Source organism: Osmerus eperlanus, chromosome 22 (genome assembly GCF_963692335.1).
Source record: "Osmerus eperlanus chromosome 22, fOsmEpe2.1, whole genome shotgun sequence".
Taxonomy (NCBI): Eukaryota; Metazoa; Chordata; class Actinopteri; order Osmeriformes; family Osmeridae; genus Osmerus; species Osmerus eperlanus.
Window position 1 is genome coordinate 1,571,219 of NC_085039.1, and position 17,442 is coordinate 1,588,660.

Genomic DNA, 17,442 nt, shown 5'->3' on the forward strand with positions numbered 1-17,442 from the left:
TTTTTTGCAAAGCCAATCTAGCGCTCCGTAAAACAATAGGTGCATTCGACATTGACTGGCTGCATGAAACGACCAGCTAGAGTTGCTGCTTGCAGTTGGGGAGGAGTTATAAACGGCTCCGTAAAGTCGAAAATGTTGTCATGTATTGGGCTATGTTAAACTCTTTCTACAACCAGCAGGCAGCCGGCTGCGACGCTGCATTAAGTCGAATACAACTACTGTCAGATCACGTGCCTACGTGAGCCAGTCGGTCAGACGGTCACAACAGAGTAATGAGAAAAATTCCACAACAGAGTGTAGTCGGTCATAAGGCTATAAACTATCATAACAAAGAAAACTAAAGAATGTCTAACGAGAATCGGATCGTCATCCGTTGTGTGGAAGCATTTTGGGTTCAAGGCAAGTGACACAAAACAAGAACAGGTCATATGCAAAGTGACGTAAAGTTGCCACTCAAACAAACACCATAACGTTCTAGATAAATGTATGAGGGCCAAGAAATGCATTGCAAAGACTAATAAACACAATATCAACTCAGGCATCCATCGAAGTGAGCCTCTTTAGCGGTCCGTGTACCTTGTGGCCATTGGTTTTTCTATTTTGCAATCCATGTTGACAAACGCAAAATAGGGCCGTAATATCGTTTTGTCACTTTAGTAAGTCGAACACACATTTAAGTATAACGGCTTGTTTTTGGTTGTTTCGTTTTTTTGGGAATAATGAAATAACCATATAACACAAATGGTATAACGAGCCATTAATCGTTGTTTTGATTATTCCATATCCTTTATGCTGATATCTGCAAAAGATGAAAAATAGGCTCGTAATATCGATTTGTCCATTTCGGAAGTCAGAACCAGATGACGGGGAAATGCGTGGTTTCCGTTGTTTTGTTTTATTTTGGAATAACGGAATAACCATATAACACAAATGGTATTACGAGCCATTTACTCGTTTGTGTGATTATTCCATATCCTTTATGCTGGTATCTGCAAAAAATGAAAAATAGACTCGTAATATCGTTTTGTCCATTTCGTATGTCAGAACCAGATTATGGGGAAAGGTTTGGTTTCCGTTGTTTTGTTTCATTTTGGAATTACGGAATAACCATATAACACAAACGGTATAACGAGCCATTTACTCGTTTATTTGATCGGCCGTATTATGCATACTGACACAGTGAAAGAGAGAGGGGAGGGGGAGATGTGCAACGATTGGGGGTGTTATTACTTCCAAACACCAGAGGGCAGCAACGACTAGCTTTTTTTTTTTAAACCTGTGATGTGTAGCGTACAGTAGCCTACTATCTTGACGACATAGCAGCAGGTTCTTAAGGAGAAAACACACACACCAAGCTGGATGCACATGGTGACCGAGTGTGCTAGTTGCAACTTTGTTCATAAATCTTTGATTAACCCAAAATTCTTTAATATATATTAGAAACATTACAAGACGGGGCTCACACCCGTGCAAGAAACCCTCCCTCCCCCCACCTAAATTACCACTTCCAGGTCTGTTTAAATGAAGTGCACAAAAGTACATAAAAAATTTGAAAATTGTTTCTTGATGCGACTTTCTATAGGCCTAATAACACGTAGGACATAGTAGCCTACAATCACAGTTATGTTGCTGTTCCTCAACAGCGAAAACGGAGATTGCCAAAGTAGCCAGATGTCACTAGTCGCTAATTGACATTTTTTGTGGATGGTGAAAAGTCAACATTTGTTTTAGTCAAGACCACCTAAACCGAGAACAAGTCTCGGCCAAGACGAGAAGAGTAGAGAAGAGTGTATCGAGATCGAGTAGACCAAGACAGGGCGAGGCCGAGTCGAGACCAAGACCAAGGCTCATTTTTACAGAATTGAAATGTTATTTCAATACATTTTGTAAAATAAATCATTTAATACTGCTGACTTTTCCTCAACGTGTCTGTATTTTAATTTGTATTGTATTTAATATAAAGTAGGCCAAGAAAGTAAGAAAATATGATACATTATAGGCTATGAACGGACTTTATCTTCCCAAATAAATGCACAGAGATGATTGAGGACTGATTGGCAAGTCTGGGGGGGATTTGGGGCAAGTAGGATACGACGGAAAGAAAAGCTGTGTGTGAGTCGCGAGGAAAGGAAGTCGATTGCTAGCCTGGTCCTAACCAGACCCTCGTACATTTCATTTGTACAGTGTCTGGGATCGCTCCATTGACAAGCGTTAACTTCCTTGTAGGCGGGTACTCTGTTGAAGTTTAAAACTATTGGATCTGCCCAGAGCCACTCTGATCTGCCATAACCAATCACTAGCGTTCGCTTTAGCGAACTCCTTCACCACTACTGTAACGGAGCTAGCTGCCGTAGCTGGAAAATCAAACTTTTCCCAAACCCCGTGAGGAGGAGGGCCATAACATCATGGCCACCAACAAAACTTAGCAAAGATTGTTCCTGCTCCGGCTTTAACTTTTGGATATTCGGCAGCAACTCCGCCGCCATTACTGAACTACAACTCAAACTAGCGAACGACATCAATGTCATCGTTCTCAGTCACTCCCTCTGTTCGCTGTTTGGACCCACTAAAATGTTGTTTCTGAAAACCGACTAATACACCGAAATCCCAGACCTAGTACAGAAGCAAAATCAAAATTGAGCGGAAGTACGTAGGAGGGCAGAGCCAGGCTAGTCGGCCTCGAAAACACTTTTGACGACCGGATCATGCCAGACGAGCCAGTGGTGAGTGGAGCCAGGGAGCGAGGAGCTGGGGACGAGCGGCAAATGATGGAGAGAACTTCATCGCTAGGGACTAATACGTGGGCTTAAGTAGGCTAGGCTACGGCCTACTTCATTCGGGACACTGCTCTCATGGGCCCGGTTCTGGGGGGGGGGGGGGGGGGGGGCTGAGGGGGGCACTCCCCAGATGTTCCCTGTGTCCCCCCAAAATGAAGGAAAACACCTCTGATTTTGTTTCCTTCGTTTGTTTGTTTTTCCTACTGTATTTTTTTCTATTAGCCTACTGTTCTGCCAATCATAAAAATGTCTTGTTGTTGGAATGCTGCTTCAGCATTCCAAGTATTGTTCTTTGAATCTTTATTCAACTTCTTAATATTATTATTGTTATTATTGTTATTCTTTGAATCTTTATTCAACTTCTTAATATTATTCTTATTCTATTTCTTCCGCGACACCTTTCAGCGCCTTCAAATCTTCAGCTATTAAAACCGTTCAGCTATCAAAAAATTCAGCAGTTTCAGGCTGATTGGATTTAAACAGTTACCAGCGCTAATAATACATTGAGTATGCTGACACACATTACAACAATCAAACGCTTTTTATTAAGAGAAGCCTCTGTCGAAATGTAATGTATGAAATGAAATATTCCCTACCCATGAACAGTACAACAACAAGGGAAAACAAAAACAAGCACTACTAGGCAAAAAACATCAAACAGTTTACAAATCCTTTATCATCTCCAAAACTCCAGATAGGCCACGCAGCTGAATAACACTGCCCGGAGGGCAGTTAGCCCTACATTTCAGGCACTGGTCTGCTGTGGTTAACCACTGCTCCACACAGTCCTTGCACCCCACCAAACTGCTGCAGCAACTGGAGACCATGGGTTCAGCCATTGTGTCTGAAACATATGATTATGGAAATATGACAATAAGAAAATGTACCACTTTGCATAATGTGCAAATCCTAATTGTAATTTAGCCCATCAAACAAATGAACATAGACCTACCCTGGCAGACAAGGCACTTGAAAGCCTCCTTCATTGACATCCTCTGCTGATTAATCGCCAGCAGATTGGTTGTCTCACGCAAGCCCACCAGCACAAGTCCAGGTTCTGGGATGCCAAGATCACCTCCTCGATTTTTTCTTGAATGCCATCCAGGCTGTCCTCTCTGAAGCTACTAAATAGAAATTACATAAGATAAGTGCTATAATTATATAAAATAAAAGGATTCTCAACAAACTTTGCAACATTGTTAACATTCAAACGTGGTACATTTAGTAATTTAGCAGACGCTCTTATCCAGAGCGACTTACAGTAAGTACAGGGACATTCCCCCAAGGCAAATAGGGTGAAGTGCCTTGCCCAAGAACACAATGTCATTTTGCACGGCCAGAACCGGCAACCTTCTGATTACTATCCCTCCTCTTTCCCTGGTTGAAATTGGTTAGTGTAGACAAGGACACAGCCCAGACCTTCCTGGAGTTCTGTCTCCAGTATGCTGACCCTAAAAGTGTTAAAAACACATTTAATTATTTTTTCTCATTCAGACATATTTAATTGTGGACATGCAAGGCCAGAAATGTGTGATTTCCAGTGCAGGCAAAGGATGCTGTGACTTCTTTTGTGAAAAATATTACCATTATAGGGAGTCAGGTGGCTGAGTGGTGAGGGAATCGGGCTAGTAATCCGAAGGTTGCCAGTTCGATTCCCGGTCATGCCAACTGACGTGTCCTTGGGCACAACGTCAGTTGTGTGAAGGCAGTTCACCCTACTTGCCTCGGGGGAATGTCCCTGTACTTACTGTAAGTCGCTCTGGATAAGAGCGTCTGCTAAATGACTAAATGTATAATTACAGTGTTCTATTTCATTAATATGGTATATTGTATGTTATTTTTGCTTTACAAGCTGTATTATTTCTACATACTGCTGCTTGTGTAGTAATAAATGGAAATCTTTGTGTATTCCCCTCCCCAACTCAAAAGGTATAGGCTGATCATCCGCTGATCAGCCTTGTATAGCCTGGTAATAAGATATCTTCACATCTTGTCTCTGTAGTCTCACCTCTCAAATACATTTGGATTATTACCTGTTGTTCCCTCTGAGTCAACAATTTGGGTGCCCTTGATGTCTGTGAGGACAAATTCCTCATCAGACCCAAGGGCCTCCTTCACTTTTGCAGCGATGGCTGAAACAGTTGCTTCAGTCTCTCCAAACCGCACAACCAACATGTTAATTGGCTGGAGTTTGCCATCAACCATGTCAGCCTTGTATACGGTTCTGAAACACATAAATGAGGGGGGTGGGGATTCAAACTGTCAAACCAGGACTGTGTCCCAAACTTTGTAACTCGCATACCTATATGCCTGTCAGTTACAAAGTATATAGCATATAGTAATATGCTTTAGGAAACAACGGCACACACATGATGGAATGCATCCCATCCACGCACACATGACTCTATGCACACCTTGAGTATGGCCTCCCAGCATGCCTTGATGCAGTTGGTATAGGAGGGATTCCAGGAGCTGTCGTTCCCTGGGTTGATGACGTGCTAGGCTGGAGGAATGAGAATCGTGGGCGCTCGGTGGGAGCTGTGGTGGTCGGTGCACGTGGTGCTTCACCGTTCACCTCATACTGCCCATGTGGTATTAGATCCACGGAGCTGAAGAATCCGTTCTCCCCTGGGAAAAGGGCCACATTTTGACCGTCTGTCAAGTAGAGCGTGTCAACAGACACCTAATGGATTTCAAAGATAGTTAATAAATTAGAGGTTGAGGCAAGTTAAATTTGTATGGAATGGAACATTGATTGATTGATTACTTTGATGACACACTCTGAAAATCCACTTTTGTGACGTACTTTGCCAGATGCTTATTAATACTAATTTACTAGCACATCGGACAGAATTATATCTCACAAATTGGGTAACCAGATTCACAAATGTCACTGGTAGGTGTTGTCAACTTTTGCACAACATTCTGCTCCACAAGAAGCCTTCAAGAACACTCAAACTACACTTTCTCAGACTTACACCAGGATTGACAGCAGGGTCGTGGGGGGGGGCATTGGGGGGCAATGCCCCCCCCCCCATAATTTTGATATAAATTAAAATAAAAGATATAAATAAGAAATACTGGCAATGGCTATAAATTAAATATCAAGATGGCTACACTTTCCTGTAGAATATGCAGGTCTGCTCTTATTTTGCCTCTCATACATGCTTTGTAAATGCGTGCCCCCCTTGTGAAAAAAAATGCATTTTCCTCCCCTAACGCATGTGATCTCACTCCAAGCTTTTGATAAAACTTGAGGACTCAGTTTAAATATTTATCTTTGTGCCTGTGGTTAACGTTGAATCTTGTAGCCTACATGGCTCCAAAAAAGAATCTAAATGTATAGTTTGAAATTCAGCATTTCTGGAAGCATTTCAAGTGCTGGAATTTAGTCCACGTGAATTACACGTGTAGGACATCCTTGCTGCACCTTTATCTTGCCGACTCTACCACGTGGAGCCGCTTATAAGAACATGTCGACTTGAAAAGACTCGAATTCACGAATAAAAAGTTTTCATTAGTATAAACCCATTAGGCCTATCGGCTAACTGATAAATAGGCCCAAAAGACTACCAGTGGGTTAAAACCTAGGTTTAAACCAAGCATAGGCTAGTTAAATCAAAGGTATCTGTTCACTAGCCTGGTTCAATAGCCTGTCCGAAATAACACATTACACAAAGAAATCAAAAACATGGTTACTTTCTACAGACATAGTCTAGCCCACTAAACACCTGAAATATACGGCCAATTTTGAGTGATGTCATGTCTTCCTCCCTCAAGGTCACAGTTTTTGTGCCTCTTCGTACAGTGTATGTGTCCATCCTTTCAGAATTTTTAGACTGCAATTAATTAAAGGATGTTCAATGTTCAAATCTGAAGGCTCACACCCCGCCCTGTCTGGTTGGCCTATAGGCGAATGATAGGGCGGGCCACATGAGGGAAGTACAAATATTTAAATTATTTTACCATTTGATTTACTGTTTTAATAACTTAATAACTAGAATGTATTAACAGTCTTAAGCCGGCTGCACAGTGTACGATTTTGGCCACGATTTGGTCGTCTGAGAAAATGTAGTCTCGGTTGAGAATCCTAAAAGATTCCTAAAATCCCCCCAAATTCCTATAATCCTTTATAATAATTCTGGTTGTTCTGAACATAATAGTTAGGCCTACAGTTGGAGCAATTGGGCCTAAAACTACAAGCGAAAGCGCTTTGTGAAATATTACAGCAAAAAGATCGGACAAAAATTTTGAACTGACGCCCATTATTTCGAAGAGTTTCCACTTAATTTGCAAGTTGGAAGCTACTTTTATTCTGTAACAGCCCCTGAGCTCTGACGTTAAAACTTTCAATAAATCTAAATATTATTATCTCAGATCAAGGACAGTCTTTCATTTGAAGGAAGCCTCTTGGTTGTTTTTTTTGCGGTCAGTTATCATTAGGTTATCCTATTTAATATTTTCCCAGAATTCATTGAAAATGTACAGTAGGCCTACTTAGGCTATAGCCTACGGATTTTTGAGAATAAATTAATAATACTGTAAATAAAACAACGTCTACAGTAACGTACTGTAGGCCTCTGTCGCTTATACAGTAAGAAACTGTTGATAATAAAGTAATAACAGCTTATTGTTGAAACAAAAACATAAATAGGCTACACTTTCCTTTGGTCCTTAATTATATAATAGTCATTAAAACGGTTTTCCATGTTCTGGGGTATGTGGGTCTATGTAGGCCTATTGTAGAGGACCGTGGGCCTACAGTACAAGATGGGGGAGATTCAAATAGAGCAATGCTGACTCCAAATTGCAATAAATATATATTTATTAAAGTACGAAAGGCAGCTTAGTGCTGTCAGTAAAGTGCCAAGCCATAACCGTCCAGCCCAACTAAACACCTTATTAAAATAGACCACATTTGTTTACCGACCGGACACCAACCCCAGTGATCATAGCCCAGAGTCAATATTCTGCTCCTCGCTTGCGTGGTTTCTCTACCAACAGTGGGGGGCAATGAGCATGTGTTGACCACTTAACTGAAGAGGATGAGTGAGGGCGGCAAGTGAGGCGTGAGTTAGGAGTGTCCCGATGAAGTACGGCAGTACTCAAGTCCACGTAGTCCGTAGGCTATAGCGATGACAGTCTTTGCCATTCACAGTCCGCCGCTCTTCTACGGCTCCGCGTGGCACCACTTACATCTGGCTTCCGCTCACGTCCCATCTTGTATCGTCTCATCCCACACAATCCAGTCGTCAAAAGCGATGGCCGCAATCGACCTCTTTTCTTTGCGACCCACAGTTCTTCCTCTCTCCCTCTCTCCTATCTTACCTCTCCCAAATCCCCCCCAGGCGAGACAATCAGTCTTCAATCATCTTTGTCTTTAATTGGACTGATAAACTCTCCAAATCCACTAAAAAATTTTGGCAAACGTTTTACATTTACATTTTAATCATTTAGCAGACACTCTTATCGTTTTATAATTTGCCACTGCAAGCTGCAGTTAACTAGGTCCAGCTCCACCCAGGCCCCAACAGTCCAGACATATCACAACAATAAGCAGAGTAGGCCTATTCGAAAAGAATACCATCAGTGTTAGGATACAATTTTCTCTGAAGAATGCATTTTATGATCCAGGTTAGAACAACAAAATGTTACTTGAACACTTTTTATTTCAAGACTCACATGACTCAGTCAATAGAGGTGTATTGCACGTGTAATCACATGTTGGACATACAAATGAGTGAACAACATGATGCAATTTTAAGACACCAGTAAAGGTTTACTAGCGTTCAACATATCTCTTAGTTACATCAATCAGACACATAACAGCTTCTTGAAAATGCCTGTAGTTCCGGTGTACGGTTGCTTCAAAAAGTGCTTCAATATCTGGGAACTGATCATTGAAATCAATTTCAGCTCTTGACCTCACGTCTGCAGATGGGAAAGGATCAGCACCAAAGGTAGACTCCCGAGTCAGTGATCCTAGGTGCTGCTGGTAGAGGTCAGCCGCTGCAGAGGCATCGAGTAGCTGGTTGACTGGAGCGATAGCTTGGCAACCACCTCTGGATAGTACACTTGGTATCCCCTTTCCTGCAATTAAACACAATTACAAAGATTACACATTTCTAGTAGTACCTAGTACCTACCAAGACGGTGCATACTTTTAGACAATACTCGGAAATGGTGTTAAACGCAAAATAAAGTAGAGAGGGTAACATTTCAAGGGAAATTGTGAAGTAGAAAAGCTGAATTAAAATATTCCTCCCAATAGAGAGAAAATTGCATTAGCATGATTCTGAGGCACCCACTGTGACAAAAATAATGTCATTTTTTGTTGTTGTGTAAGAATATGCTGTGCGTACTTCTCCTTACCTGGAATCCGGTGTGCATTCCATGATGCAACCATCCTTGTGATACCAATCTGTGCTAGTTGGCAAATGAGTTTCGACACGCAGTATTTGGATATGCTGTCCTCCATGTCCAATATCTCTGCATTTGTCATCCCCACCAGAGCAGTCTTCAGTGGGTAGTTCACCCTGTTATTCACCTCTGGCCACATTCTTTCAACTGTATGGTTCTGAATAAATGACAATGACAACACTTTGCTAGAAAAACAACAGTCATGCCAGCATAAATTCACACGCATGCAAATAGTATATGGCTGGACATGCATGGTGTAAACTCTGTGGTGTATTACAGTTTCACTAAGCTGCAAATGTACAAAACTATTACATATTAAAACTTATTAAAAAAAAATGTCTGCAGTTCTTACTCTTGTGGATTGGGTTTGACAATAAGGAGCCGCCTCTCGATCATGTCTGTGTTCTTGTAACATTTCTTGCATGAACAAGGTCAGGTAAAATTCCTTTCCGTGATCGACTCTGACCTGGTCCCACATCCCATATTTCATTACAGCAGTCCTGAAATGTATCCACACAATCATAATCCCAAAATCAAATATTTATAAAATGGATAATTACACCACAAAAAATGTCTTTAAAGTATGAACATTACACTGCACCTGACTTCCATATTGGTTATCAGAGGTGTTTCCCTAAAGTATACCAATGGGGCAGTAATTTAATTTGTAAAAGCTGTATCTTTGTACTATGCAGGCAAACATGAAGACATTCAATTCATGCTGTGCTTAATGCCTGAATGAGCCAGTTTCAGCACTTGTTTGATGTAGGGAGCATGTAGGGTAAGACCCAAATGAAGATGCTCGTAAAGATGCTCTTTTGAACATCGTCAGGAAACTAGGACCAGGACTAATACTAAGGCAGCAAAACAAAGGCCTACCTGAAAACTTGGTCATATATTATGACGTTGTTCTTGACTGGCATAGTGGAATGTGCCACAATCATGCTGCTGAATCCATCAATGGCCAACACATGTGTCACACCAAACATGACCAGTTTCTCATTTTGGTCAATATGGAGCTTATGGCCCATATACTTAGCATAGTAGGGTGAGGGATTCAAGTTACGTGCTCCCTTAAAGGACACATACAAAAGCAGATATATTGTTGACTCTCATTATATTCTTAACAACACACATAAACTGATGATAAGTCATGATATCTTATATTTGTGTAAGGACTGATTTATTAACTTAAAGAAACTAGGGAAACAGTTGAAAACAGTGGTAGTAACTTACATGACATCGCTCAGCATTGTATGGTTGGCAAATATTTTTCAGTATACTGCCAACACGACGCTCTGCAGCATGTACTCCTTTAGCGGCAAGGTAGCCTGTAAGCATCTTGCGGCCATATGTTGGTCCTGCCTAAACAGAGGATGGTCAAAGGTAAATTATTTCCCATAGGCTACAGCAGACTATCAACAAATTAGTTAAAATGTATTCTGCAAACTTATAAAATACATTTACATTACATTTAGTCATTTAGCAGACGCTCTTATCCAGAGCGACTTACAGTAAGTACAGGGACATTCCCCCGAGGCAAGTAGGGTGAAGTGTCTTGCCCAAGGACACAACGTCAGTTGGCATGACCAAAATACCTCAAAATAAGACTATAGAGAATCAAAAAATTGCTTAACCCTCCTGTTATCCTCAAATTTACTAACATCTTTTGTCCTTGGGGTCAAATTGACCCCAAAGATAACAGGAAGATGTATGTGGGTTATCAAAAGGATTGAAAAGAGTAAAATTACTATTTGGACCAATTATGTAAAGCCTGAAAGATATTGGCGATAGAAATTTCGATAGAATGATATCGGCCTCATACTGTATACCATATAGCTTTATCAAGGCCCAATTTCCTGCGGTGAAGCCACACTGGAGCCTATAGGTCTACAGCGGGATGCACTGGGCCTAGAGGGTAAGAGGTAATAAAGCCGCTATGTGTGACACAATTCGTCCCCTATGATGGCACTTTGGTAAGGTGGGTTTCAGGACATTTTGTTGCAAAGCAGTAACCACTCTTCATGTTGCTATTCCATCGTCAGATTTTTTCTGATGTAGGCCTATTCTTACTACTAGAGATAACAACACGTTCCCTCTAATCCCGTTTAATTCCGCAAATTTAGAGAACTGAATTTAGAGAATTTCTAGACCTAATGAAGACAGGATGGCACCTGATCAGTGGCGTCAACAAAGCATACTTTACAGTGCTGCCTAAAACAGACGTAGGCCTACAAGTCGCGATCTGACCCTGACTTTAGAATTTGATAGCCATGTATATTATTTTCCCATCTAGCCTACTGTATTTAACCCTTGTGTTATCTTCGGGTCATTCTGACCCAACAGTCATTGTGACCCACCGTCGTATTGCGACAACTTTACCGCATACAAGAACAAAGTGAAGCATTTTCTTTTAACCGTTGGGCTGTCTCAGACCCCCCACATTGCGAAGGTTAAAAGAAAATTATTTTAATTTGTTTTTGTATTGGGTAAAATTGGGTAAACACAAAGATGGTTCGTTATGAACCTTTGGGTCATGTGACCCGAAGGCAGCACAAGGGTTAACGTTACCTCATTTATAGCGCTAGCCACTTCCACCTGTAATTGCTGTGTGGTCAAAGCATTCCGTTTCGGCACAAAATTTTCGGCACAAAACCTTCTGACACTGCGGGCAGAAACACCTCTTTCCACACCGAACTGTGCTGTGATATTGTTAGCAATATCAGCATAGCTACACTTTTCTTGTCGCATCTGCGATATCAAATCAGCGTGAGGAAGAAGAGCCATGTCTGTGTTAGAGCCGGCTTGAATTAGCGCTTTCTTTTCAATACCTGAAGGGCAGGAGGCAGGATCTCGCGAGATCCGTTAGCATTCAGAGGACTGTGAAGTGTGTAGGCATGATTTTCAGTTTGCTGAAAAACTAAAAAGTCATGTGCTCTCTCTCTCTCTCTCTCTCTCTCTCTCTCTCTCTCTCTCTCTCTCTCTCTCTCTCTCTCTCTCTCTCTCTCTCTCTCTCTCTCTCTGTCTATCTCTCTCTCTCTCTCTCTGTCTATGTCTCTCATCATAACACAATCATTTTGTGGTTGTGCTATAATTCAGTGATTATTACCCTCAAACAGCTTATAAGTAAGCTAGACACTCTAATAACGTTGTTAGGTTTCCAGGCGAGATCATTTACAGTTTTTTTCAAATGCTTACACACATTTTTTTTTACTTGTGCTCTTCTTTTCAAAACTTAACACACAAATCCAACAATTGCACACACAAAATGCAAAATGCCTTGCTTCTCTTGCAAAATGAAGCACTGCAATCAAAATATCACAAACATGTCTCAAAAGCACACATTTGTCTCATGTTGCAAACAATTTTGCCATTATATTACATTTTTGGATATATCATATACACACAGTTATTCGAAACCTAAAGCTCTTCTTTCATGAGCTCCTTTGTACATTTCTGTACAAGATTGAAAGTAAATGGCAGAGATGATGAAAAATTCATGGTAAAGACGAAAACAAGATTGAAACCAAACTTATTTTTTTACTATAAGCATTTGTGGTTGTGAAGACAGTATTACACAGTACAAAAGAAAGAGTGTAGTAGGACAGAAACCAAACCTAACTTTGAAAAAGGTGATTACTGAATGGTGTGTCTGTGTGTGCCATGAACTGTAGCATACAGTAAATAATACTATTTTCTACAATATTGTCAGAATGTCTTCATACAGTCACTGTACTGTTGCACGGTATGATACAGCAATCCACCAGACTGTGCCCAATCATGCAGTGCACTGCAATACATGGGTGCTAAAATATATGTTTGTGTATAGTATACCGTGTGTTGTGCTGAAACGGCTATTGTGTGTACATTAGAATATGTGTATATTACAGTAGATTGTTACATACATACCTGTTATCTTTTCTACAGTAAAGTTTCAAATTATACCCACCACTGTAAATTGACTCAAATTAGGCTATTTATAGGCCTATTCTAAAGCCATGATTGGTTGGTGTTGAGTAAAGCAATGAGTGTTTGCACGTGAGGAGTTAGTGTAAGGCACTGATGAATTAGTGTGGCATTTTGAATGGTTGTGTTTTAAAAAGGAAATCAAGATGCTTCCCGTTATAATTTTGTGTATTACCTGGAGAATTGTGTGTTTTGTTTTGCAAAGTGTTTTCTGAAATTGAAAACTGAGTCAAAGGCCCAAAATGTGCGTATGGTTTTGCAGATTTGAGGTGTGGTTCTGGTGTTTGAGTGTCAGGTTTCAGAAATTGTGAACTTTGACTTGATGGGTGTGATATGTGAAGAATGAATGGTATCATGCAGTGGTGAAGGACTATGACCCAGGGCTGACTGTAACTGGTGTTGTAAAACACATGTAGTAGGACAGAATAGAGGAACTGGGCACACGGTACTGGTATGGAAAGTCCCCAAAAATAGTGTAGAATCAGCTGAAAATTTTAGATGGCATTGCATCAAAGGCCCAATTGGAGTCAAAGGATATTTACAAATGTAGTATATATCTCGTTGCTGCTCCATGCTGTTTTTGGACTTTGAAGAAGTTGAATTTGGACATAGAATATGATCAGCACTTAAGTATCCACAGCAGTGCCTCTGCCAGTTGTGTGTCTACAGTTAGGTCCATAAATATTTGGACATTGACACAATTTTCATCATTTTGGCTCTGTATACCACCACAATGGATTTTAAATGAAACAATCAAGATGTGCTTTAAGTGCAGACTTTCAGCTTTAATTTCAGGGTATTTACATCCAAATCAGGTGAACGGTGTAGGAATTACAATACATTTTATATGTGGCCCCCCCCTTTTTAAGGGACCAAAAGTAATTGGACAATTGGCTGCTCAGCTGTTCCATGGCCAGGTGTATGTTATTCCCTCATGGGAGTTCGTTATTTCATTGACAAGGAGCAGATAAAAGGTCTAGAGTTCAGTTCAAGTATGGTATTTGTGTTTGGAATCTGTTGCTGTCAACTCTCAATATGAAGTCCAAAGAGCTGTCACCATCAGTGAAGCAAGCCATCGTTAGGCTGAAAAATCAAAACAAACCTATCAGAGAGATAGCAAAAACATTAGGTGTGGCCAAATCAACTGTTTGGTACATTCTTAAAAAGAAAGAACGCACTGGTGAGCTCAGCAACACCAAAAGACCCGGAAGACCACGGAAAACAACTGTGGTGGATGGCAGAAGAATTCTTTCCCTGGTGAAGAAAAACCCCTTCACAACAGTTGGCCAGATCAAGAACACTCTCCAGGAGGTAGGCGTATCTGTGTCAAAGTCAAAAATTAAGAGAAGACTTCACCAGAGTAAATACAGAGGGTTCACCACAAGATGTAAACCATTGTTGAGTCTCAAAAACAGGAAGACCAGATTAGAGTTTGCCAAAAAACATCTAAAAGACCCTGTACAGTTCTGGAACAACATCCTATGGACAGATGAGACCAAGATCAACTTGTACCAGAATGATGGGAAGAGAAGAGTATGGAGAAGGGAAGGAACTGCTCATGATCCAAAGCATACCACCTCATCAGTGAAGCATGGTGGAGGTAGTGTTATGGCGTGGGCATGTATGGCTGCCAATGGAACTGGTTCCCTTGTATTTATCGATGATGTGACTGCTGACAAAAGCAGTAGGATGAATTCTGAAGTGTTTCTGGCAATATTATCTGCTCAGATTCAGACAAATGCTTCAGAACTCATAGGACGGCGCTTCACAGTGCAGATGGACAATGACCCGAAGCATACTGCGAAAGCAACCAAAGAGTTTTTTAAGGCAAAGAAGTGGAATGTTCTGCAATGGCCAAGTCAATCACCTGACCTAAATCCAATTGAGCATGCATTTCACTTGCTAAAGACAAAACTGAAGGGAAAATGCCCCAAGAACAAGCAGGAACTGAAGACAGTTGCAGTAGAGGCCTGGCAGAGCATCACCAGGGACAAAACCCAGCGTCTGGTGATGTCTATGGGTTCCAGACTTCAGGCTGTCATTGACTGCAAAGGATTTGCAACCAAGTATTAAAAGTGACAATTAGATTTATGATTATGTTAGTTTGTACAATTATTTTTGGTCCCTTAAAAAGCGGGGGGCCACATATAAAATGTGTTGTAATTCCTACACCGTTCACCTGATTTGGATGTAAATACCCTGAAATTAAAGCTGAAAGTCTGCACTTAAAGCACATCTTGATTGTTTCATTTCAAATCCAGTGTGGTGGTATACAGAGCCAAAATGATGAAAATTGTGTCAATGTCCAAATATTTATGGACCTAACTGTATGTAAATTGCAAAGATAGCCCACATCAGTTGACCTCAACTTGCTCATCATGACCTCAATACACTTCATTAAAACGTACAACAGACCTAAAAGCAGTAATTTAGGTGGGGGGAGGGAGGGTTGGGGAGGGTTTCTTGCACGGGTGTGAGCCCCGTCTTGTAATGTTTCTAATATATATTAAAGAATTTCGGGTTAATCAAAGATTTATGAACAAAGTTGCAACTAGCACACTCGGTCACCATGTGCATCCAGCTTGGTGTGTGTGTTTTCTCCTTAAGAACCTGCTGCTATGTCGTCAAGATAGTAGGCTACTGTACGCTACACATCACAGGTTTAAAAAAAAAAAGCTAGTCGTTGCTGCCCTCTGGTGTTTGGAAGTAATAACGCCCCCAATCGTTGCACATCTCCCCCCCCCCTCTCTCTTTCACTGTGTCAGTATGCATAATACGGCCGATCAAATAAACGAGTAAATGGCTCGTTATACCGTTTGTGTTATATGGTTATTCCGTAATTCCAAAATGAAACAAAACAACGGAAACCAAGCCTTTCCCCATCGTCTGGTTCTGACATCCAAAATGGACAAAACGATATTACGAGGCTATTTATTTATTTTTTTGCAGATACCAGCTTAAAGGATATGCAATAATCAAACAAACGAGTAAATGGCTCGTTATACCGTTTGTGTTATATGGATATTCCGTAATTCCAAAATGAAACAAAACAACGGAAACTAAGCCTTTCCCCATAATCTGGTTCTGACATCCAAAATGGGCAAAACGATATTACGAGGCTATTTTTCATCTTTTGCAGATACCAGCATAAAGGATATGGAATAATCAAACAAACGAGTAAATGGCTCGTAATACCATTTGTGTTATATGGTTATTCCGTTATTGCAAAAAAAACGAAGACGTTATACTTATATGTGTGTTCGACTTACTAAAATGACAAAACAATATTACGGCCCTATTTTGCGTTTGTCAACACGGGTTGCAAAATAGAAAAACCAATGGCCACAAGGTACACGGACCGTGATCCCCTCGCGCAATTATTTTTCCAACCTGTAATGTAAAACGCAGAGGGGAAATAAACAGTGAATCTTTCTAAAAACCTGTAAACTAGTATTTTCTGCATTGTTCTGAAACATTATCATTTGGTTACATTCTGTTATGGGAATATTTGTTTTTATTGATTGTATATTTTGAGTTTTATTCACATCTATTATGCAGGTACAATGCATTGAGACAATAACATTTGTTTAGCTTAAAATCAACAAATAATCGTGATAATTAATCGTGATCTCAATATTGATCAAAATAATCGTGATTATCATTTCGGCCATAATCGTGCAGCCCTAACGTTCATACACGTTAGCTTTCTAACAGAAAGCTGTGCAGAAAGTTATGTACATGTGTAATAAATACTGGGGTTGAATTTAACCAATTAAATAACCGTTTTCAGATTTTTTTGGTGCGGCGTTTATTCGAAGAAATATGGTAACTGCACGTTAAATGTGATCACCTTGTCCTGGGGTCCCTGTACTTGGCCAATCACTGTTCCCTGTCTAGTATTTTTCACCCAGACACTCAGGCCCAGGTTCTTCCCCTGGTCTTCAGTGTACTGAAATACATAATATGGTTTCATTTTTGTTTATTTGGAATTATCCTAAAATAAAATGATAACACATCATTAACTTATAGCCTACTCTTTAAAGGGGTCATTGATTGCGAAACCGATTTTACCTTGTCATAGTTAAATAACGACAGTTCGGTGGGTAAAATGGACATAGAGTGAACCTCAAAGTCCATTGACACCTCTTTCCTATCTAAATCTCACAACTTGAAACTGCAGCTGTAAAACGATCGGTTTTGAAAACACTGTATTTGTGACGTCACAAATAAGGCATCACCTTTGTCACGCCCCAAAATTTATACAGACCAGCCCTCTGGT

General features: G+C 40.5%; 2 protein-coding genes across 2 annotated transcripts in view; both read right to left on the reverse strand.

The window, feature by feature from the left end:
* Window positions 1-17,136, reverse strand: part of LOC134008699 (acylphosphatase-2-like) — a 28,700-nt gene extending 11,564 nt beyond the window's left edge. Inside the window, exon 1 of the mRNA XM_062448200.1 lies at window positions 16,999-17,136. Within this exon, the coding sequence (XP_062304184.1) occupies window positions 16,999-17,136 (138 nt within the window). The remainder of the gene's footprint in view (window positions 1-16,998) is intronic.
* LOC134009000 (uncharacterized) lies at window positions 8,424-10,624 on the reverse strand. Its single transcript, XM_062448626.1, has 5 exons — window positions 10,434-10,624; window positions 10,077-10,270; window positions 9,550-9,697; window positions 9,150-9,354; window positions 8,424-8,867 (listed from the first exon to the last, which is right to left on the reverse strand). Exons 1-5 carry the CDS (start codon window positions 10,536-10,538, stop codon window positions 8,560-8,562), a joined length of 960 nt encoding a protein of 319 aa, XP_062304610.1. The 5' UTR covers window positions 10,539-10,624; the 3' UTR covers window positions 8,424-8,559.
* Window positions 17,137-17,442: the final 306 nt, after the last annotated feature.